This window comes from Haliaeetus albicilla, chromosome 17, assembly GCF_947461875.1.
Source record: "Haliaeetus albicilla chromosome 17, bHalAlb1.1, whole genome shotgun sequence".
NCBI classification, from domain to species: domain Eukaryota; kingdom Metazoa; phylum Chordata; class Aves; order Accipitriformes; family Accipitridae; genus Haliaeetus; species Haliaeetus albicilla.
The window spans coordinates 18,348,634-18,373,970 of NC_091499.1; the positions used below are offsets into that span (position 1 = coordinate 18,348,634).

Genomic DNA, 25,337 nt, shown 5'->3' on the forward strand with positions numbered 1-25,337 from the left:
AGTAGAGAAGGAAGGAAAGGAGTCTCAAACCTTAAAATAAGAAGGAATAGAGTCTCAAACAAAATCATTATACCTAGCAGGCAAAACAGTGCAGTGATAGAGATAAATGGGGATAAATGTTTACTTTTTGTACTTGAAGATGTAGGCAAAATGGGTATATAAACAAGATGTTTCTTCAGTGTAGAAGAAATCCACTTTGTCTCCAAAGCATTATGATAAGTAGTATAAAGAGACTTTTCCTATAGGCTATTTTAAATGCCTTTACTAGACTTTAGAGGAGAAATCAACTCAAGGAAAGGACAAGAAATTGTTCTTCTATAACCTTGGTGAAGGGTGTCTATCTAGTGTAGTATGGACCAGATAAGTGGAGAGTAAGGAGGACTGAAAACTGGTTGAACTGCCAGGCTCAAAGGACTGTAACGAATAGCTTGAAGTGCAGTTGGAGATCAGTCACAAACAGTATGCCCCCAGGGTCAATACTCGGTCCCATACAGATTCATTCATGACCTGGGTGGTAGGACAGAGTGGACCCTCAGCAGGTTTACAGATGGTACAAAACTGGGAGGAGTAGTTGATAGACCAGACAGTTGTGCTGCCATTCAGAGGAACCTCAACAGGCTGGTGAAATGGGCAGGCAGGAACCTCAAAAGAAAATGTCAAAACCTGCACCTAGGAAGGATAACCCCATGTACTAGTACAGGTTGGAAGACTGACCAGCTGGGCTGCATTAGGCAGAACATTGCAGTATGTCAAGGAAGGTGATCTTTCCTCTCTATTTAGTACTGATGAGACACATCTGGAGTGCTGTGTCCAGCTCTGGGCTCCCGAGTACAAGAGAGACAGTGTTGTATTGGAGGAAGTCTAACGAAGGGCAGCAAAGTGCATTAATGTATTGGAGCATCTGTCATTAGAGGAGAGGCTGAAAGAGCTGCATTTGTTTAGCCTAGAAAAAAGAAAGGTTAGGGGTGGGGGGCACTGATTGATATTTATAAATACCTGATGGGAGAGTGTAAAGAAGATGGAGCCAGGCTCTTCTTGGTGGTATCCTGTGAAAGAAGAAGCAGCAGTGGGCACAAATTGAAATATCAGAAATTCCATTTAAACATAAAAAAACCTGTTTTTTTACTGTGAGGGTGAAACACTGGAACAGGTTGCCCAGAGAGACTGTGGAGTCTCCATCCTTGGAAATATTCCAGCCCCAGACAACGTCCTAGGCAACCTGCTCTACTAGACTTTGTTTGGAGCAGGATTTTGGGCTGCATGATCTCCAGAGGTTCTTTCCAACCTCAACAGTTCTGTGATTGTTGTGATAATCTGAGACAATGATATATGTGCCATCCTCTCACAGAACAGGAACTAGCCTCCATAGTTTTATTTTCCTTGCATGTTCTATGTCCATTTGAATTAATGCATCTTAAACGGGCCTTGCTTGGAAGAAATCTACAAAAGAACATTCAGGAAGGGGGCAGTGATTGCATTAACAACACATAATGAGCTGGTTCTCCCTTCCCTTACCAGCTTCAGTGTCAGCAATATTCCTCCTGGAATGGAAGATGAGTTGTTTCAAATTTTTAGCCATCTTTAATTCAGGCTAGACAATTGTTTGAAAGGTATGGCTTATAGGTTGCTCAAGTTTTTTTCTGAGCCTAATAGCAAAGGAAATACAAGTCCCATTAGGATAATAGATAATAGCAGGCAAAACCAGAAGAATCATTCTATATGATTGTGCAACCCTGCAGCAAGAAGAGTAAATTAGCAAGTAACTGGGATTTTCTTTATTCTTGCATTTTCCTCAAAATAAGAAAATCAAATGGAGACTAATTATAAAGCAAAGAAAATGCTATGATTATGGGACTGTGGCTTGTATATAATTTTTTTGTTTGCTGTTTCTTTAGACTTAATACTTTCTGAGTTAGCTCTTTGGATTTAAAAGCAAAAAACTGTCAGGGGTACCATAATATCTGGTTATTATCCATTCTCGTAGGATAAAGTTAGCTATTGAATATGTTTGCTAGAAAAAAGACAATCCTAGAAGTACAGCAAATACTGCCATGATCTGAATGGACAGAGTGTGCTAATCGACAGATGCTATCACACCTGTCATGATGAACATGAATATACTCTTCCCAGAGATCTTCAGTAAATTGGCACCTTCCTGGAAGGTTCAGTGCAGCTTTGTCAGATAAACATAAAACAGAATCAAATTATGAGTATATAAATGCAAATTAATAAGATTATAGTACTTGTCCCCATTTGAGAAATGACATTGAATGCAGTGTTGATGCACAATACTGAAGTTAGCTATTGCTAAGATGAAGCAATAATAGTTGATTAGGGTCTTCTGACTAAGTTAAAAGATGTTTATGGAGCTATGCACCTTAAAGCAGGTTATTTTTCTTTATTAATTTTATTGCTGACAGATAATGTTTATCACTTATCTGTAGCTGTTTATTGTGAGATGAACTACTGGTGTATCAGTCCAACTGCTGACCCAGGTCCTCATTAGAAAAACTTATTATGTTAATTGGCACCATTTTAAGCAACCTCAGCAGATGACCAATATTGAAAATAGAGATGAAACTATTCCCTTGCTTCCCCAAAAAGTTTTATCCACTTTGTCATGTTGGAAGCTGTGCTGTCCCTGCTTTGGCTGCTTTTCTTCTTGGAATATGCAGAGAAATCAGCTTTGCAGTGTTGCTACAACACATTTCCCCGCACAACGGCTTTGAAACTCATAGGTGATCTCTGCAATCCTATCTGTGAGTAGTGAAGGGTCACCTGAAACAATGTAACTACAGTAACACATTGACAGCGGAGTCAGTAATGTATCAAGATTCAGTCACAAGCACCATTGATGCAACTGTTTATTTTTGTCAAACTATATGGAAAATAGAGAAATGTAAGTGGTATGGTATAAAATGTAGAATAAATTCTATGCATTTTCTGTGCTTTCGCTTAATTTTTGTTGCCATTGTTTTCAATGTGACACATTGTGTCACATGCTTATGTGACACATATGAACAGCAGAACATGAAGTCAGTCACAGGTAATGATATTAACTTTTATTATAGTAATTTACTACATATTTAGTTATTATTCCTTGAAGGTTTCTAAAATAGTTGTTCATAAATTAGTTTCCATAAAATTCCCTAGAATGGAATTTTCTGACTTTTCACAAATAGTTAAAACAATAAAATAGGGAATAAAGTCAAACACTATAGCCCCATTTATTAGTATTTGAAACTGCTCAGCAGAATAATTTGGTAGCATCCAGAAAAAGTTGGCTTGTTTTGGTAAGCAGGTTAGCAAAGATATTAATATAAAGTTAGCTAAATTTAACTTCATTGATGCTTAAACTTCATCAGAAATTGTGTTTCCCATTAGCTTTTTTACTGGATGAATAATAGAATTACTTTTTGATGTCCAGTTGATCAAATTACTGACAGCTTGACAGGGGAAGCGCAGAATCTGCAGTATGATGCACAGCTACACCCAGCAGTTCCATGGAGGAAATATGTAGAATCCTTAGCAGTTCTGATAATGCCATACAATCATTAACACAATAAATTTTCTAGGAGTTATGATATCACATACCAGCCCATACAATATTTCTGTGATGGCACATGGATTTCTGCTAGAGCGTGTCAGTATATAATGTCAAATATCTGTTCCTTCTCTTGACTGTAAATCGGAACTCACATGTCACATGCCACAGAGTAATTATTTCAAGCCATGTTTGAAGCATTTCATTGCTGATATAAAATTATGTGCAGCCCCCAAAATTCATAGATAGTAAAGTGTAATTGCTTTTACCATGTGTAAGTATAAATACATAAATGTAAATTAATACTTTAGTCAATAATGAAAGTCGTCTACTGTGGGAATTAGTAGAATTTTTTAGTTAGAAAGCTTAAAATGTCATTAAGGCATCTCTGGAGCTCACATGGTGTGATCTTGCTGAGTACCACAGAAAATTATTATGCAAGCTCAGGAATTCCCTATAAAAAGCCCACATTTTTTGCAAAAATAAAGATTTTCCATGGTTAAGTTTTGATTTTTATTATCGTTGTCTTTTTTCTGCCAAGCAAAATCAATATAAGATTTTGCTCTCTCCTATTTTTCCCTGCCATTCTACTTCATTCCTAGTACATTATTATGTAGTGCTTTTTTGAAACTTGATTTCACAGTTTCTTATTCTACTTTTCATTGCAATTCAGTGTGTCTGCAATTGCTGAAATACCAAGATTTTCTGTAAGACAGAAATCAGATTTTTTTTGTTTATCTCAAGTATTTAATAGGCTTTGAAGAACGTTCAACTTTTGAGGAAAGTAAGGCAAGTACTTATCATTTATATCCTTCTTTTCCTCTTCTCTAATTTGTACATAACAAACATCAGAGTAGTGTACTAGCTTTGTAATGGAAGTTTGACTTGCAGAAATTTGATCTGTATACTGAGAGACTTAAATTATCTCTGAATTCACTGTGTTTAGTTTATCACTGAAGTTTTACACTATCTCTCAAGTGGGATATGTACCTGCCATATTTGCTCATGAAGCAAAAAAAAAAAGCTAGGGATTGAGGGAAGGTCACATCAGCCTAACTTCTTATTTCTTTGTTCTTGCTGATGTGGCTCAATGTTAGTATCATTTTAACTTTTATTTCCGTCGTTGAGGATGATGTTTAATAAGACTACAGTTGGACTTATGTTTGCGTCATAACTGCACATGGAAAATGCTGAAAATGGGAAGAAATAAGAGGTTACAGTACTTTTCACCTTGATCTTTGCAAAAATTCAGGGCAACTAAGAGGAATAGAACATACACAATTTTCAGGCTGCAAAGCTCAGACCATACCATATGATGGATACTTCCCAGAGCAGACCTGATAGACCACTTCACTGTTACAGAAATAAGTATCTGTTCCTACAACCAATGTTAAATGTGCTCAAATTAAAATTACTTTTGCAATTTAAAGTTCAATCTAGACTATTCTTAGAGAAGATATAGTAGCCAAGGTTCTACTGAAACTGCAAACTATATGGTTTTGTAGGTAGGTTTCGAACAGCACAAGTTTCTGCAGTTGATACAGGGTAGTGGAAATATAGTGCATGAATTTTTCATCGATTTTGCTTTTTCTTTTCCTCTGCAAAAATATATAAAATATTGGACTTCGGGTTTCAGTAGTTTCAGAAGACCACACACAATAATCCTTCTCAAAATGGTCTTTTTCTTTTTTTTTTTTTTCAAGAATTGTTCTGCACGGTTCAATTATGTATTAAGACCTTTGAAATAAGCAATAGTAAAATAAGTAGTTGGCACAGAAATAGCCTGAGAAATCTTAGAATAGTCTTTGGCTAAGTTTTGGTGTATTATTTACAGAAAACACTAATGTAACTGATTTAAATCACTGAATGGTCAAACTGGTAAACTGGTGATGAACTTTCCCTTCGTTTTTCTTTCTTTGGAAATTCCAATTTACTTTATTCCCACTAATTTTGAGCACTCCCCTCTGACAGAACTGGAATACACCAGTTAATAATGCTGGAAAGAAAATTCTTTCCCCTCTGTTCTGCCATACACTTGCTGTTCTGGCTGTTCCAAATTATAAATAAAGCAGAGCCTTTGTAGAACTTCCTTAGTCTTCAGAAGCTATACTGTATCCCTTTCTCTGTTAAACTACATTACCAGCTGTGTTTACAGTGCCTGCACTCACCTTCTACAGATGTCCAAATTGCAGTGTGCAAATAAACACATGAATTATATCTTACTCTAACTTTTGACACGTTGTACAATTTTGTCAGTAATGCATTTTCCCCATCAACTTCTGAAAAGTTGGGTAGGGACTGTACGTATCAGTGCTAAAAAAATACTCAAAACTGCATCTTATAACTCTGCTATTGCTCATATTTTCTGTACAGATCACTAATCAAACATATGTAAATTCATCTATGTGTGTAGATGAATTCTTCATGACGTGTTCTTCAGCAACCAGTTTGACTGAAAAGTTCCTGTGTCTTTTACTGTAGTATTTCATCCCAGATCTTTTAATTTTTTTTTAACCTCTCCATTGCTGGAGGAAAACAGCTCCTTAAGTATTATGTTGCTTATGTTTTCAAGTATGTTGTTTAGGAGACTGCAGGTGTTTCAAGACAAAACTGCCAGAATTATTACAAGACCTGACAGATTTGCTAACAAACAAACAGTTCTTCTGATCAGTATCCTACCACTCCTCTATACCTTTGATATGAACCACATATGGCGTCAATCCTGTTTGCCTGAATTAACTCCAATTTTCTAGTGACCAAGGTCAGGCGAGTACAGAGAAAGACTCAGCTGTTCTTAGCTAGCACATATGTTCCAGTGTTGTTGGTAATTTACTTACTATAATAAAAAACTTCTGAATGCTAAATCCAAATCCCACTGCAGAATACCTCAGTGGTGGCTTATGCTAATCTATAACTGGTAAATATTGTACATGAGCTATTTTGTAAAGAAATACTTGAAATTATTGGCTATTTTAGATGCTCAGGGGTTTGTTAGGTCTGACAACAGAACTGATGGGGAAATTTATTGGGGGAAAAAACCCCACCAATCTGTCTGTGCCACTAGCCTGATTTTGATGACTATCATTACAGGCAATAACTAATGCTAATTCTGCTGCTTGACAGGTGCCAAAACTATAAAAAAGTGACAATGGAACTTCTGTTAAGTTTTTTGAATCTGTGAAGATAATGAAACAATATTTATTCCTAACAGTTTTGGACAACAAATTAGCAAGTAATAGTGGGCTTTCTACCCCTCCTTTTCATTTAAAGAGGTCTTGAATGCTATGAGTTTGATTTCTAATGCTGCCTGATGAGTTTCTTTCAAATCACAACAGCAACAGAGTGTTTTGGGCATAGTGCTTATTAATTTTGCTTTGAACATTGCACAAACATCTTCCATGCCAGTGTAGATGCTGTGAGAATACAATTGTTAAAATCATGGCATTGTGACAAATTCTTACTCTATTAGACTTGAATGTTTAAAGTAGTATTTGTGAACTTCATGCTCAGTTCCAGTGATGAAACTATGCACTCACTGCTTTTGGAAAAGGAGATTGCTTCCAGATACAGTGCAAACGAAGTGTGAAGTTTTGGACTGCAGTTTGTATCTGAAAACAGGCGGAGTGAGCAGAAATGGATTTATCTTTATGGAACATGCAGAATATAGGATCTGCTTTAAAAACAGATTAAATTTGCTTAATGTCTTATTGCTACTTATAAAGGAAGGAACCTACAGAAGTGTGAGAAATATCACACTTGTCATCTTCCACAGTATTTTACAAAAAGAACTGTTGTGATGTTAGTTATAATTCAGTAGAGGACTATAAATCATTCTGGTATAAAAGGCAAGGGAGTTTTCTGAAATCCATTAGTGATTTTGGAGTTATAAAATCCTTACTTATTTCCAGGTCAAAGCTGATAGTGAAAACTTATTTCAATAGCATTAGGGTTTGGGGTTTTTTAAACATAAATTACTTTAAATATTTAACGTTAATTCAAAATCTTTGGTTTTTAAAACAAAAAGTCAGCACAATCAGGGCGAGAGTAAAAATGTCTTTCTCTGAGCACTGCATTTTTCATTCCTTGTAGCTCTATTCTTGGCAGAAACACCTTTCCTACCTTTTTTCATTTGTCCTCTATGGACCGTGAAAACTGCCGTTATGGAGAAGAGAATGCTATATGCATTAGTTTTATTGTTTTTATGCTGACACAACAAAATCTGAATCAGCTGGTTCACTTAGGGGTTTTCAGGCCTCAGCAGTTCTGAAAAAATAGGGGGGAAGGAAGGGGGGCAGGGAGAAGAAAAGAAATGCCCTGAGGTCAGAGGGTCAGAGTCAATGAGACCAGTCTGATAAAAAGGAGAGTGTCTTTTTCATTTTTCTTTAATGACTGAGAAAAAGTCAGTCTCATAGTTCTAGGAGATAATAAAGAAAATATAGTACTACAAAGGTCATTTTTATAACTAGTTGCTAATCTGGTCAGAAAATAGATGATACTCAGAAGTTCACTTGAATTAACACAGTCTGTGTGTTGGGTGATGGAGGACAGCTAAGCTGATTTAAACCTGGTCTGCTGTCCAGCCCAGGTGGAAGAATGTATATTTTCAGTATACTTAAGATGCTAGTTAGCATGGTGCTCTGTAAAAGCTATGCCTTGGCCTATAGCAGTGATTCAAAACTGCACTACACATACGTGACTGCAGAGTTTGGAATGTCTATGGCATCATATTATATTATGGAGACATCAGGTGCAGATATGCAGTTAAGACCAAATTGCATTTTACTCACAATGTGCTCAACTATGTCAAAGTCGGTAAATATACTGCTTCTGCTGTCTCAGAAAACAGCACTTACTTTTGGAGTGTAGAATTAGCTAAGGCTTACCAGAAACTAGAAATTATTTCAGTCATTAAAACAAATTTAAATGGATTATTTAAAACAAAGTATCTGGAAACAGAACATGTAGTGATACTGTTTAAAGCTAAAAATTTAATAAGATCTGGTATCTTCCATTCTGATTCCTGTAGCTGATTCTGATACTTATCATTATTTGCATATATTACCATTTAGGTCAGAAGTCCCAGTAATGGGGCATCGTTGTCCACTTCAGAAACATTGAGCAGTTTGGAGAAAACAGTACCTATTCCAAAGAGTTCAGATTCATATTAAGAACTGGGAGAGGTGGATCAGCGTACACAGATATAAATTACAGAAACAAGACAGTACAAAAAATGCACAGCGGAACAAACACATCATCGGTCGTTGACAGATATTTGAACAGTAGCAATCAGCCTTTACAAATTTCTATTCGGTGATAGTTCAGGAAAGCGAGCAGGCTATTTATGTTTATTTACAATTTATTTTCATTTATGTAAGTGTTCACATGCTTTCAGATAGCCTTATCTTTGAATTTCCCTGTATTTATAATGCTTGAGGACAATTACAGAATTCCTAAAACATTCTTTACCTTAGGCTGTTGGTTTGTTCTCTCAGCTTTAAGCTCGTCATACTATGATTTGAAATGTATTCAGTTAATTAACTTTGTTTATCTCTCTATTAATGTTACTAATCCTCTGTGGCCTAAAATATTGGATACATATCCCAAACATGTTAGAACAGCTATGAGCCATAAAAGGATCGTCTGTAATGTTTGCTTCACTTAAATTTGACATCTAGCCTTCTTATGTTTAGAAAAAAATCTTGAGGTACGTTAGTGCTTTTGCCATTATTAAGAACATCAAAAATGCATTTTCTAGCTTATTTCACAGCTATGTAGATTTAGGGCATGTGTCAAAACAAAACATCGAACTTGCAAAAATGAATAAAGAATGAATAAATGAATAAAGTACATGTATTGTATGAACAGTTCAGCTTGGATTTCCGTACTGGTGTTCAGGATTTCCAGGGGGTCATGTATGAAACAATTGGGATGAGTCCGCTTGAGTTTCAAAGGACTGAAGGGTGAAAAAGACAGGAAAACACTTTTTCCTGGCAAATAATGGACTTGCCTTTGGCTTGATGTATAAACTACAGTTCACAATGTTTTGGGGGTTAGTTTAGTGTGGTCAGTTGTGTTTTTTTCTCCAAACAGGAAATTATATGTTTTGTCTTCTTGAAATTGCTCAATGTCAAAATTTGAAGAGTCTCCAGAAACACTTATTACTGTATGTAACTTCATACTGATAAAGAATCATAGAAATCAATGAAAATTCAGAGTTGAAAGGGACCTCTAGAGATCCCTTCCTCTTGTTGGAGGAGATCTGATTTCCTAATTGAAAGCAAGGCCTTAGATTAGCTTATTCGGGGCCATGTTAAGCTGTCTCAAATATTTCCAATGAGCTGATTGCATTAATTCTCTGGGCTACCTATTCCAATGCTTAGTTGTTCTCATGGTGAAGAATTTTTTTCTTATATCCACACAGAATTTCCCTTCAGCAGCTTGGGCCATTGCCTCTTATCCTGTCACCATGCATCCTAACGAAGTGTACCTTCAACTTCTCTTTCACCTTCTCTTTAGGTAATGGAAGAATTAGATTCTCTCTAAGCCTTCCATTCTAGGTTCAACAATACCATTTCCATCAATCTTTCTTTGTCAGTTAAGATCTCCAGTCCTCTGAATACCTTGGTGGACACTCTCCAATTTTAACATTTCTTTTGAACACGGAGGACCAAAACTACACACAGCATTCCTGGTGTGGCTTAACAAGTGCCAAGTATTGTGGATTAATCACATCCCTTCTGTTGTCTGTAGTCTTGCTGATACAGCCTGCAGTTTGCTTTCCTCCTGCAAGGATGGGCTGCTTACTTCTATTCAGCTTGCTGTCCTCTTGGATCCATAAGTCCTTTTCAGCCAGGATACACTCCTGCCAGTCAATTCCCAGCCAGTATGGATGCTTGGGATTACTTTCTCCCAGGGTAGACTTTGTATTTATCTTTGTTAAACCTCATGCAATTCCTGCTATACTAATTTTCCAGCCTCTTTGAGGTCTCTGCATGGTAGCTCTTTCTTCCAGTGTATCTGCCTCTCCTCCCTGTTTGGTGTCATCCACAAACTTGGTGAGAGTGCTTCCAATACCATTTTCCAAACCGTTTATAAAGATATGGAATAGCATCAGTTCTAGGACTGACCCCTGAGGCACTCCACTTATGACAAAATGCCAATCTGGCCTTGAGCTATTAACTACCATCTTTCAAGATCAACATCTTGGCCAGTTCTCCACCTGTAGGTGCTCCATCTGTCCAGTCCGTATCTTACCAGCTTGTCGTCAAGGATGTTGTGAAAGAGCATGTTGGGCACCTTGCTAAGGCTCATACAGATAGGTCTTTATGAATGCACTTTTCATATGTTCTTCTTTTTGTCAGTGCAAACACATAAGTGATGAGCTTGGTGAAGTAATTCAGAAGTGACATTTCATAGTCTTTGTATTACAGAAAGTTAGAATGAATGTGCATAATTGTTGTTTGTCCTTAATAAAATCCATGAATCAAGCAACTTTAAGAAACGTGGCCTGTGTCCTCTATGCAATGCTCAGGAAAACAAAAGTCACTTAGCTGTTATAGGCAGTGTCATAAATGGAAAATAGTGTAGTAGGATTGGAAGTCTGTGTGGCTTTTTTTGACATAAAGATTGTTGTGGTGTAATTCTTATGTGGTGGAGAGTGCTTTCATAAAATACATAACTGTGCTACTTATTTTTTTTACTTATTTTTTTCTCAAAATTTAATCTTAATTACCTTTAATCTTTCCTTTGTTACTGCAGCCTCCTTTGAGTTTCAATATTTCATGGGTGAAAGAAAAACTGAGGCATTGTCTGTGACACCCAAATGCTTTTAGAAGCCAGGAAAGAAGTTGGATGCTATCATTAAAATAAAAATTTCCATTAATGGATCTGTAATTTTTCCTTTGTAGAAAAATGTCGGAATTTGCCTGGCACATTTTTGCTGTGCATTTATCCAGTCTTGTCTTGTGTCATGAGGTCTGCTTCCCTGTCCTTTGATTCTTGTTTATTCTGGCATTCATTCAAGATCTTGATATTTTTATAACCTTGTGGTCTAAAGTCTCACTGCTCAGATATTTGTCTTTCCTAGCCAGTCCTTCAGGATAGAGCAGTAAGTAACACATTACTAATGATGATTCCTTCTGTTTCCAGCCTCACATTTGTACATAACATTAGACTAACGTAGAGACTTTGCCATGCTTCCTTTTGTGATCCCTGATGTGCAGTTACCTTCCGATGATCTTTAATTTATGAATGCTGAGTATGTCACTGACAGTATCCTCTGAATGTCTTTGTGAGAGCTACCTTTTTATGCACCAGGTAGAGGAGTTTCTTGATTTGCTTGACCTTTTCATTTCCATCTTTCCCGTTAGTTAGTTCTCTTTTTTAATTCCAGTGAAATTCAAATGTTGGAAAGCATAGGCAGCTTTCTTACTACTCTGCATTGTCTTCAGCATTACTGAGGGAACACAAGCATGATAAATCATGTCACCACAAGTTATCTTACACAGACATCATTTCTGGTTGATTTCAAGTTAGGTTGGATTTCCAGACAGTGATTTCCAGTTAGATGAAACAATATGGTGAACTAACCCAGATAAAATAATACACTTCATTGATGGAGTATATAAGTTGATTAACTAGATTGATTTGCACACAGTGAAAGAAGATGGAAGCGTGATGTAAACTGCAGCATCTGCTTCTATCAGTATGAATGATACAGTCATAACCACAAGAACCAATATGTACATATTAGAGTGTCTTTCTCTTTAGTTTGATGTCAGATGGGCTCCTGATGCTTTTGATTGTTCTGGCTTCTTGATTTTAGTCATGTAAGTCTGCTGAGTAGTTTTTCAAATACACAAGAAAAATGTTTGTGGTTGTATTTTCCTGAATCAAATGTTGTGTGGGTTTTTTTTATTATTTTCAGATAAAACATTCTCTGTTGTACATAAAACAAAGCCCATAACATGTACTATACACTTCTTTTGGTAAGAATTTCTAAACACCGGTTAGAATTAGGGGTCACAAGTAGATGAGCTGTTTTCCTTGGCATCATTTCAGTTCTGACTTTTAGCTTGTAGGGGTGGAAGAAAGCAGTGCAAAGACATTGTAGTGTTCTGCCTATATGAGGAAACAGAGATGACTCTGCACCTTCTGACACCCTTGTTAGCTTCACAGTGGTGAGCCACGTGCACTGATATTCCAGGTTTTGTGTTATCTTCTACAGTCTCACTAATCATGTGTAGACTTTTTTACTTTTTGTTAATTATTCCAGTAAGCGAGCTGTCCTATGCCAGAGCTTTCTCTGATTTTGTTGGTGAGCTTTGTTCCTTCATTTTCAATAGTAGCTGTGGCTTCATCGTTGCTGATTAAATCAGTTAATGTAATATGAGCACTCTGTCCTTTGGAGGATATTGTATTTTTTTGCATGCTCTAATGCTTCAGTAGAGAGCAACCATTCCCCTTGCTAACATGTTTTCATCCTGGAATTTTTTTTTTTTTTCCCAACAGAAATATAGAAATGCATATGTATTACAGTTCATTCTTTCTTTATTTTCTATTATAGCTCATTTGGCTTTTTCTTTTTTTTTCCTCAGCATGCGTCAGCAATGTGTATCTAACAGTTTACTAAAATTGTTTTCTCTGCCAATTTTTTATATTGCTCAAATTAGTTATAGTGGCTAAAATGTTTGTTTTGTGTACTGGGTTAAAGATTGTATGTCAAAAGAATTAAATACAGGTTCTTGGTAAAATTATACAAATATTGAAAATGTTAATTTTCCATCCTTTCTGTATTACATACTAATTTAGATTCCTACAGAGCTGATGTGCATTGCTTAAAGTATGTTATGCTACAGTGCAATATTAAATGCTTGCAAGAATTATTTGATTTTCAAAACAAACCCTATGAGGAGAGACCATATCTGTTTGGTCTTCTCTATTCAATGCTTTCACAGTATATTCTGAAGAAAAATGATTTCCCCTTTCATAGTTACTAAAATCTTTTGCAATCAGCCACAGACTATGTTCAGTACAGTAACAACATGTTCATGCGGAGTCCTAAAAGTCTTCACTTTTGTTAGTATTGACACTAGAGTTAGTTCACATGCTTGATTTGCTAAGTCCCCAGGCAGAGTGAAATAACTCTTGGATTGTATCTCAGCAGGGGGACAAAGTCATCTTTTTTCTAAATAAACATTCTTTTTATTCCACATACACTGCTAATTCTCCTCTGGGGCAGAGTTTATTGCTGCCAATCAGCTGAACTTCAGACAGGTTTGTAGTGTCAATCCTTGTTTAGTATCTCCACCAGAGCTGATGGCAGAGTTATGTTTAAGGCTGACATTAAAAGATGAAACACTCCTTAAAAAATCTGATTATACTAGTTCTCATGCTGTATATTTTATTTACTAGGCAAGATTTAACACTACTGAAAACTTTCTGATACATCTTGAGTTTGTAATATTATTAAACAGATGGGGCAAATGTAATATAAAATGTTCAGTACTTCTGATACCTTCAATTTATTCACTGGTTATGATCGCTTAAGTACTGTGGTTTTCAAAGACAAGGGAAGGTAACATATTTTTTAAAGAAGCTGAGGTGAAAGAAAGGAAGCAACTCCTCTAAAGTTGCACAGCATCACTTTGTCCCAAACTACTGTCTCTCTCTTTCTATCACAACAGTTCTTTGCATTCTGGGAATATTAAAGCAGAAAACATATTCATTTTTAGGATTTTTAGTAGTCAATTTCTGAATGGCAAGCTAGTATTCATCTGACCAGAGTGTGATACTATGTCTTACCTAAAATCTTTCTCCCAGAATTTTTGCTGTGTAGCATGGATAAAATGTTTGCTGCCCTCTCCCCCACAACTGTTTTCTCCATATACTGCCATCTGCAAGGGCTCTGATTACTTCAGATTGCCATACTCTGCATTAGTTTTTCAGAATTGCTCAGGAGTAGCCGAGTGATTGAAATAGGAGTGAAAATTTCCAGGGTGCCAGAATCCACAGATTCTCCTATAGCACTCACCAACATTGTTGATGAACTTGGCTACAGTGAAATACTTAACAGTTTTCTACTGACTTCAAATACTTGTAGGCCTTCGTCCTACCTAAAAACATATAAACAGTAAAACCTGGATAAACAACAGATATTGCACATTTTCTTGAGAATCTGTCTAACTGTTTTGTTTTACATAGACAAGATGAGGGGTGCAGATGAGGTGAAAGGTACAGGCACCCTTAGAAGAATGCCTTAGTAAGAGAGCAATGTGCAAACTGAGAATTTGCTTTCACTCTTATATTATTCATGTTGCATCTAATATTTGTCTTTCAGAAATCCAAAATCTCCACTTACGACAAGATGTGGGCCTTCATGAGTAGCAGAAGGCAGTCAGTACTTGTCAAAAGTAATGAAGAAGGTATCCAACGTGTGCTTACCTCTGATTATGCATTTTTAATGGAGTCAACAACCATTGAGTTTGTCACACAGCGGAACTGTAACCTAACACAGATTGGAGGCCTGATAGACTCAAAAGGTTACGGCGTTGGAACTCCCATGGGTAGGTGATATGTCAACCATTCGTTCTCTGTTCATTAATCTTAGTTGCTGCAGTAGCATAGAAAAGCTCCAAAACACTGTTGCTTTCTATACATTGCTAACAGTTTTTCTCATTCTCTTTTTCCCACCTGGGGAAAATATTACATATTTTATCAGCATTTATGGATTTTATTGAATTTTCTAAAAAGAGAAAATAGTTCCTTTATAAAAAATTGGACATTTTCATCTGATTAGTTTCTCTTACATGGTGCCTTCCATATGTCCAACAACAACAAAAAGTACTTTCACAGCAATATATTTTACAGAAAAAATGTTTTTAAAATGTTGATCTCTCTCTTTAGAGAATGAGGTGCTAGCAGTACAGGGCGTGCATTAGCAAATGGGGATAATGCCATGATATACTGAGAGGGCTAATCACGGAGATTCTTAAGAGAGGAGGAAAGATTCCATAACATGCCATGTACAATCCACAGACAAAAGAAATACTGAATTAACCTTGTGGAACATGGTTTTGCAGAGCAGTTCCAATCCTGTCAATATTTTCCAGGTCAAGTGTTCTTAACTAGGTACAAAACTTCAGTTGCAAGATTAGAAGCCAACTACAGACATTAGTTTGGCTTCTAGAATCCACAGGATGGGATTCAGAAAGCACTGAGGTGCTGAGTTCCCATTGACTGCAGCGATTTTTGAAGTACATGAGCTGAGGATCTGGCTTTAGATTTCAGAATAGATGGGAATAGAAAATGGTGTGGCACGAAGACTCTGTCAGTACTGCACAATGATCCTACTTAATATTGTGAGATAGTTCTACTGACCACTTTGCAAGGCCAATATTTATTTTAACTTTATTTTTAAGAAAAAATTATCATTTTGTGATTGTTGTGAATATGTTTTATGTTTTTCTCAAATAGGTCTTACATTTTGTACTGATTTTATCTGTGTTAATATTATACACTAAATCATTGTATGGGGAAAGTTGTGTCCAGTACTTTAAATCAAGCACATGGTAAGGAAGGTTAAGAAACAAACTTTACTGGAATATCTTGGAATAAGAGGTATCTAGTATTATCAAATATTGGTTTCCCTATATTTTGTTGATATTTACTGCAACTTTAATAACATCTTTATAATTTTCATTATTTCAGTAATTTGCTATGAAATGGACATCTGCAGTAATTATGATTCTGTTTATTCTGTCTTTGAACAGCTAGTTGTTAGGAATCTAGTTTTAATCCTTATACCAATTTTTCCACCCTGTTCTATTGTGGTTTCTTACATTGCTGAAAATGTTCTGTAGACATGTAAGTGCCAGAAGGGACTGGACTTCAGTCCTGTTGTGCTTTTTGGCATCTCGTATTTTTTGATAAATAAGCCTTTAGTTATTTTGAGGGTGAAAAACATCTTCCATTTAGGTTTAGTATGGGGAAAATTAAATCCTAGTGATAGTTTAAAATACTTGAATAAGCTGCATGCAAACTTGTGAAGCATCTGGAGCATGCCCCGGAAATCTAAGTGCCCATTGGAAGTGCCAAAGTGATAGGAATCAAAGAGACCAGGCTATTTTACAAATTATTTTGATTATGTGTAAATCAGAGAAGCAGCACAAACACCAGAGAAAGCAGATGAAAAGCAATGATAAAGCCAGAAACAGACTTCTAGAGTTAAAGTTTAGAGGATGACCTATTGGATGTAAAGCAGCAAGGAAGCAAGTAAAGTAAGGTTTTCACAAAAGAAATGAAGGTACGATAAAACAGCATCTGGAGCTTTCCCAGAACAGCTAAGAATAAAAGATCAATCCTGTGTTTGGGCAGTATCTGTAAAATGCTATCCAGAGAACTAACATTTATAAAAGTTTTGTTTCCTGTGTATTAACCACACAGTCTCAGAGGAAAGAGATTGAGTAGCCTCCACTAAAATAATGCATAGTTCACACATACATTTGAAAGGAAACCTTATGAAGAAGCGTATCCATAGTGCCTGTCAGAATAGTTTTTGTTAAATATATCGCTTTATTGAAGCCAGAAAGTCTTACAGAGCAGTGGATAATACAAAATAAACTCATGCATTATAGCTAATCTCATTTCATTTCTACAGGGAAAAAATAATTCTAGAGTCTTTAAAAGAACTTAGGACATGGTAAAATCTACAGAAGTAGATTTCATTATTATTATTTAATGATTTTGGAAGAAATTTATAGACACTCAATTGAGTAATATCTTTTAGAGTTAATAATCCTAAGAGTAACTTGTCAAGTGCTTGGAAAACTACAGTGTAATGGTTTCACAAACAAAGCACATATTACTGCTTGTGCCTGTTTGGGAAGTAACAGGTCTCTGAGCAGAACAATACACAACTATTTGTATTAGAGGCACGGTATCTGAAAGATAATGATGTCATCTCCACAAATTTACAAAAATATCCAGTTTATCTCCTGGAACAGTGGCTTGAAGTTGCAGAAATATTTGCACATAAGATTAAATTTGTAGAATACAGTTGTTAGAGGCCTTATGTTAGACACAGTAGAATGGATATGGTTACTTTTGGAGAACAGCATCAAAGGAAGTAGGTGCAACATATCTTGTTCCTTTTGAAGGCTAATAGAATAATAGTTAGTGAGAACATAATTTGTTTGAGTCTACGTAACTACAAGCAGTAGAGCTCAAAGCTTTCCTAACAGAAAAATATGCTATCAGAGTAGTTTATGATAGGATAATCACTTGGAAAATGCAACCACCCAAATATAGCACCAGCTTAGAGTACTACAGTAAAAGCTCTCTGCTCATGATATGAAAGTTTTAAATTCAGAGAAATAAAGTTGCAGAAGATGAGGAGAAGAAAACGGCAGATCAGGCAGTGTATATGTGTCAACCCCTTCCAAACGCACCGAAGAAGCAAAATCTGAGTTTACATTATTATTTTAATCCTTCTAAAAGCATTAGTAACGTAAACAAAGTTTAGATTGCTAAAATATTGCCTTGATAAAGGAAATTGGAAACACTTTTGGCACAAAGTAGGATCAGTGTACACCTTTAAAATCAACAAAATACGCTGATGCTTGGAATAGATGCAAGGCAGCATTCTGCATGATATCTCTGCTGTTAGCTTTATTTAATATGTCACATGACACCTGCAGCACTGGAAAATAAACTAGAGATAGTGAATTTGATTTTACACATACAATGAATGATTCTCATGGTACATGTTTATAAATTAAGGTAACAGTCTTGTATATACTTTAATTCATTTTCAGTCAGCCACCTCCAGTGCTAGGCTAGAAAAACTTCATTTGTGATGAAAGGAGAAGGGAAGAACAGACCTGGTGTGAGATGTTTGACAGCAGCTGATACTTTGGAGCAGATAAGGGAGAACCTATTTGTAACTGGGGTTGTGTTCGTTTTGTTCTATTTTTCATCTTTGCAACTTTGTTTATAGCGTTGTAACCAAGAGTGTAACAACTTGCTTTGCTAGAGCACATTTGGGTTTTTTTTCCTTCCACTTTGAAGCTCCAAATGCCAGGAGTTTGTATTGTCTTTATTCTGGCACGTCCTATTAGGAGGCTCTATTTTGCCAGCCCTGTGTTCTTCATCAATGAATCTGGTAGATAGGAAAACTTTTATTAACATGCATAAAGCTTGAAGTATGTTGTATAGTTTATTCCTAATAATAAATATATGAATATGTCTCATGTACAATTATCTATTAGAAGTACATATGTATTTCTTTTAGTGGTTGGAATTTGGCTTTGTGTGGGCATATACCTCATCATCCAAGGTTGATATGCAAAGGAGGAAGGAGGGGAGGGAAGGAGGGTGGGAGGGAAGAAAGAAGAAAGACAAAGAAAGACAAAGAGAGAAAAAAACACAGAAAGCAAATGAATGAAGGGGGGTGGGGAGGGAAGAGAGAGAACAAACCCTTTGGGTATGCATAATAGCTTCCACTTTTAATGATAGATTCTCTAAAGTGTTACTTATCACCTCCAGTAGTTTTAAATGTCCCATTTCTTCATCACGCATGATAAAGATGTTTAAAATTGGGTTTGTTCTTGAATAGATCCCAGTGGGGATAAATTTACCATTGCAAAGGATTCCTAAATGTTTATGATACTTCCACATGCTTATGGTCTTCTTATCAAACACAAATTGTAACTTTTTTTCAAGAAAAGCTAGTATATCCAGCAATATACATTTCATGCCCTACTGAAACACAGTTAATAAGACTTTTCTATGGTCAACATACTGTAAAACACAGTAATATTATGTGACAAATGCTATTTTCCATAATGAGTGTTTATTAACATCATTGTTCATGTGAAGGGAACCACATGAAAGATTAGAAATTTAGCTTCTATGCACTCTATATTAAGGCCTTAATGATCTGCAAAGCTACTTTTCACTTTTTTTTACTTCTTGCTCTCCTGTTCGAAGAAGCATATTTGAAATAATCTCTTGGAAAAAAACAAATCTTCATCTCTCTGGGGTGCCTTCAGGTTCTTATTTCTTTTCCAAATTCCTGTTTCTCTTCAGCGTGTTAGACAGAAGGCTACTTTCCATCTTCTTTGGGCAGATTTTCTACTGAATTGCCAGTTGCTTCTATGTTGAACCTGGAGTACATAAATGGCTGACGAGTATATGTCAAACCCGTTCCATATGAGCAGATACAGTGAGCATGATCTGCACTTATATGGCAACTCAGGACTATCCTGTATACGCCAGACAAACTCTGTATGCATGGAGATACATGCAAAGTAATGCCTTTGACATTTTGAAAATGAAAAATGGTAGGTGTAAGTAATCCTAAAAATTTGCATATATTTCTTCTAACTCTAAAGAAATACAAAATAGAAAGTGGTGCTTGAGAGAGATGGCGCATATGAGAAATTAAAGCTATTCATTTCTCTACTGTTTCTCTGTGATTGTTGAGCTGTGGAAAGTTACAGAATTAGATTAGGAGGGGGCTTTAGCTGTATGGCAGTGATGTTCCTATAATATCTGATAACGGTGAGGTAAAAAACAGTTTGAGAAAAAGGTGAAATACACTTTTTTTTTATCCTTTCTTCCTGTGCAGTTATTACAAGAAAATAAGTTGTGCTATTAATATTAATAATATTTCAGTTACAAAACATAGTGAGCTGAATCTGTTACATGACTCTCTTCACTTTTACTAGTTTTTTCACTTACTTTTCCCTTGCTGTGTTCAAACTATGACTTTTCCTACTACAGCATGTCACTGTTTGTATCCCTGATCATTACATACTGATGGACTATCAAGATGCCCTGAAAATGCTGAAAAGGGTTTGAGGCTTAGATCTTTAATATTTAATTGTTAACTTAAAAATTGTTTAAAAATAAATGTGCGCTCCCCCAACTATATAGAGACTCTTCACTGTACATGGGGATAAAATACAACTCTCTGGATATGAATGAAATTAAACAATGCATTTTGGGGTCAACTTACCACATCGATAAAGCTACCAACATTTCATTGCCAAGCTGTCTTGCAGAACTACTCATTATATAAAGCTGCAATAACTTGCAATAGTAAACCAGATCCAGTTATCAAAATTTATTCATGTAAGTACATAAAGTATATCTGCACAGTGTATATTTATATATTCACAATAGAAAGCTGGCGGCTACTGTGATACAAACAAGTTATATGTCCCCTGTCAAAAAGAAAAGCATATGAATAAAATAAACAGCCTTCCAGCACAGGTGCATTGGCTGCAGGCCCCAGATACCAGTGTACTCACTTAAGTTCAAAGGATGAAACAAAACTTCAAGGCTCTCATGTTCTATTCATTCAGAAGTGCCATTTTTAGTGAAGTTCTCTTTTCTGTAAATTCTAATGAAATATCAAATAAAATGCCTTGTTTACAAACATTTTTATTTCTTAGAGAAAAATGTATTTTTCACAGTACATTGTTCTTAAAGGTTCTCAAAATTTTGCCCACTCACCTGTGACTTACAAAAAGTCTATTTGGCCAACTAATGTAGTGTGCAGACCACTTACACATGGAAATTTATTTATATACTTTTGCACAATGTAGTTCATCTTAATTTTTTTTTTTTACTTAGACATTCAAATCTTTTATTTTTGGCAAATCAGAGGCAACAGTGGGGTTCACTTTCCTTTTTTTTGCCCTCTTTTTTTGAATTTCAGCAGCTGTGTAGCATGTAATTAAAAAGTTGTTTGGAGCACTCACATTTTGAAGACTGTAGTGTTCATATAATTTCATCAGACAGAATCTAAAAAGAGTATTTCACACTCCACTCAAATTAAAGATTTCACTGCAGAAAAAAAAAGGGTTTCAGGCAATAATTGATGATCTGCTATTTCATATCTTCTCTAGGAATATGACTTCATGAATTATTTATATTTATCTAAGCCTTTAATAAATGCAATTCAATAGTGTTCTTCCTACTCCAGTGATAGGCTGCTGGATTCAAATAGAATTTAAACAAATAGTTTAATCAGCAAATGTATAACACTTAATTATCATGTTGTATCCAATAACACTGTATAGATTCAGCTGATTTATATTACCTGTTCTGTCTCTAGGGCGTGACCTAGAAAAAGTATTCACAGTAACGTTTTTAACTTATAATACTGAAATTTTTTTAACTGACCTGACCATGTTCTTAATGCAGGTGTATGATTTCATTACCTGCCATTTTTATTTAAGTGCATGTTTCCAAATATAGAAAATTGTAAATGAGAGTACAGTGGGGAATATAAATTACTTAAGAACAAAGGCTTTTAACATATGCTTGTAATTTCAAAGATTAAAACTTAATGTAGTAAAAATGTGAACAAATAAATGACTCTTATTTCCTAAATATGTAATAGAAAGTGAAAAAAGATGTTGTGAAGATGATCTCGGAATAGTCTTAACTCTCCTCTTAGAATTCATTCAGCCTCTTCCCTTGCTGCATTTATCATTACAGACAGAGATTTGCAGCTGGTTTTATAATAATCTAAAAATTAGTTTACTTTTGGAGCTTGCCTGTAAAAAAAAAAAAAAGTAGATCAAACTGGAGTAAACACCTTGTAAGGGTAAGAATAACACTTCATCATCCTACAGATATGTAGGATGTTGCCTCCTATGTTTTGTCTGGCTTTTAAAAGACCAAAGCCTTGAATTCTACAGCTGCATATCTGAATTAACTTCTGTTAAGTAGTTTCTACACTACATCCAAACTAGTATTTTAAACAAATGCCCCGAATGTTTTCTAGTAAAGAAATCTAATAAGTTTTTAAATACTTAGAACATACTGGTGCTAGAAATTTTTCCTGCTCTAGGAAGGAAAATTTTTTTTTTTTCCTGCTACCTAAAGCTGTGGTGAAATGAAGTCCAGTTTAACAGAGATCAAAGTAGGGGTAGAAAGCCTTCAGTTTTCCAGCAGTTACCTAAAAATGAATCTCAAAATTGAAGGTACAGTTGTCCATAGTCAGACATTATACCTACCACCAAAGTAGGAGACAGTCTGTTCTTTAAGCTCGGATTGCATGAGAATGTATGGTATGGTTATGCTGCAGTTGTAGATTCTTCTGAAGGGAGTAGGATTATGATACAGATGAGTTTCATAACGATAATGACTTCTGGGCCCCACAGTTTAAGAAGGATGTTAAGGTCCTTGAATGCATCCAGGGTAGGGCAACAAAGCTGGTGAAAGGGCTGGAAGGCATGATGTCCTGTGAGGAGTGGCTGAGGACTTTGGGCTTCTCTAGTTTGGAGAAAAGGAGGCTGAGGGGCGACCTCATGGCTCCCTGCAGCTTCCTGAGGAGGGGACGAAGAGAGGGAGGTGCTGAGCTCTTCTCCCTGGGATCCAGTGATAGGATGTGTGGGGATGGTTGAAAGCTGTGCCAGAGGAGGTTTAGACTGGACATTAGGAAGCATTTTTTTACCAAGTGGAACAGGTTTCCTAGAGAGGTGGTCAATGCCCCAAGCCTGTCAGTGTTTAAGAGGCATTTGGACAATGTCCTTAATAACCTGCTTTAACTTTTGTTCAGCCCTGAAGTGGTCAGGCAGTTGGACTAGATGATTGTTGTAGGTCCCTTCCAACTGAAATTATTCTATTCTATTCTATTCTATTCCTTGGATGCCATTGTTTATGCAGTTCTTTTTTTCTGTTCTTTTTTCTTTTTCTTTCCTTTTCCTCCTTTTCCTTTCCCTTTTTTTTTCTCTCTTTTTTTTTTTTTTCTTTTATTCTTAGAGAAGAGTTTAAGACTCCCTGAAAGGTTTGGTTTGGAATATTTTATTTTAATTGCTGAGTGCCTACACCTTACTTCAGTATTCCCAATATGTTTAGTGTAGGGAATGTCATCAGGCCAATCACATTATTTCAATTCTTGCCAATGTTCGGTTCTGATGATAGAGTTTTTGTTGTCTTGGTTAGAAGATGAAGTTCTCTCTTGCCCTTCCAGCTGCTTTATGGGGACACATTTGCAGGGAAAGACAGACTTTTTTCCCTAAAGAGGTGTTTGACGTGAGTCTTTAGCATGCTTGATGCTTCCATTCTGTGTGGTATTCTTTATTGTTACTGCACAGGTACACAAACACACACGGATTTTCAGTCTGTTCCTCTATTTTTAATTTACTTCTATTAGAACCAACAGGGCTAGTACAGATTTATTGATCCGATTCTAGGAACGAGATCTCTTATTTAAAAAAAAAAAAACAACAAAAACTAAAAAAAACCAAACCAAAACAAAACAAAAAACCCCAGGGATAACTTTTTTATCTATAATATGCCTGAATAAGAAAGTAAGGCTGAAGTTTCACTGTCATTTTAAACTGGCATAGGGCTGCTGCATTTTGCAAAAACAAACAGCTATATCAGCTGGTTTAGTGATGTAAACTGGCAGAATACTGTTCATCTTCTTTCATAAAATTAATTTACTTCATGTTTAACTACGTAGCTGCTAATGAGGCTGGATGAGCACTAGTAGTCATACTATGAAGGAAGCAGTGATAGCAAACAAACTGGGATGTGGAAAAGGAAGTGGGATTTCTGCACAGCCAGCTGTTAGACCGAGTCTGAAGACAATCCTGACAGCCTTCCCTGTTTTGTGAAAGTTGCAAAAAGCTGTAATGTATCTCTCAGTAGCAGAAGTAAAACACATGTAATTTAACAGAAATGAGTAGTTGCAGGGTGCGGGGAGCTGTCAAAGTGAGTTTTCCATTTTTTTAAAAACTTCTTTTCCATGCCTCAGATTCATTCTATCTCAAATTTTGCATAACTTGAGCAGTACAGTTTTCATCCCCCTTCATATTGGTGCTTCTTCAATTTTTTCTTCTTTTTGTCTTTTCTCCTGGAGGTCTAGGCTAAGAATCAAAGAACATTAAGGTAGCAGGAGAGCCACAAGAAATAAAAACACTGGCTTGTATTAAATACCTTTTAAAAAAAAAATCCATATGATCCTTTCAAAATTAGCTGTTTGGAGTTTATCAACATTCCTTACTCTCTGAAGTTAAGCACTTACAGTAGCTAGGGCTGCTTTCTATGTCCTAACATCAGTCTCTTTTCATACCTCCACCAAACTGAAAAGGTGACATGTTTTGAAGAGGCATGTTTTATAAACTTTCCTTAAATCTCAGGCAAGTGTAGAAAACAATGACATTGAGCACAATGACTGGCAGTGAGCATGACTGGCACATTCCTTTCAAGTAATTTGTACATTTGGCAGTCAGTGATCAATGCAGAACATAATTTTAGACATTTTTTTTCCAGGAGAACAAGGCAGGGGTTTTTTTTAAACGTTTCCATTACTTGTCTTAAATATTGGACATTTTTCTAAAATCAGAATCATATGTTGCCTTATTTGAAGAAATAACAAGAAAAAGCAAAAGAACATCTAAGGTTCCACAGATAAAGTTAGTGAGATCTTGTTTTGCTTCTACTCTTGCAGTAACTCAGTTGTGTCTGACACTGCCTGGTAAACTGAAGGTCTATGATTTTTACACATCTATGTTTAAATATATTTATGTAAAACCAACAAAGCCACAGGTATGAATGATGTGGGAACCTTTCAAAAAGCAGGCAGTTCCAAAACTGAAAGGAATAACAGGTAAATTATGTATTCAATTTACTCCCCAAAACTGTTAACAATACACTTGGTTAACATAAGTGAAACCGGATTCTACATATCTGAAAATACTGAACAGTTCGGAAGTGTAAAATTTGCAGTGGTGAAAATATATTCCTGGATTTCCTCTGTAAAATACTAAAC

General features: G+C 35.9%; 1 protein-coding gene across 4 annotated transcripts in view; it reads left to right on the forward strand.

Annotated features, from left to right (window-relative positions):
- GRIK2 (glutamate ionotropic receptor kainate type subunit 2) overlaps window positions 1–25,337 on the forward strand; it is a 421,417-nt gene that overhangs the window by 365,874 nt on the left and 30,206 nt on the right. For all 4 annotated transcript variants that reach the window (XM_069804941.1, XM_069804944.1, XM_069804945.1 and 1 more), the window contains one exon: window positions 14,883–15,108. In XM_069804941.1, the coding sequence (XP_069661042.1) occupies window positions 14,883–15,108 (226 nt within the window). The remainder of the gene's footprint in view (window positions 1–14,882; window positions 15,109–25,337) is intronic.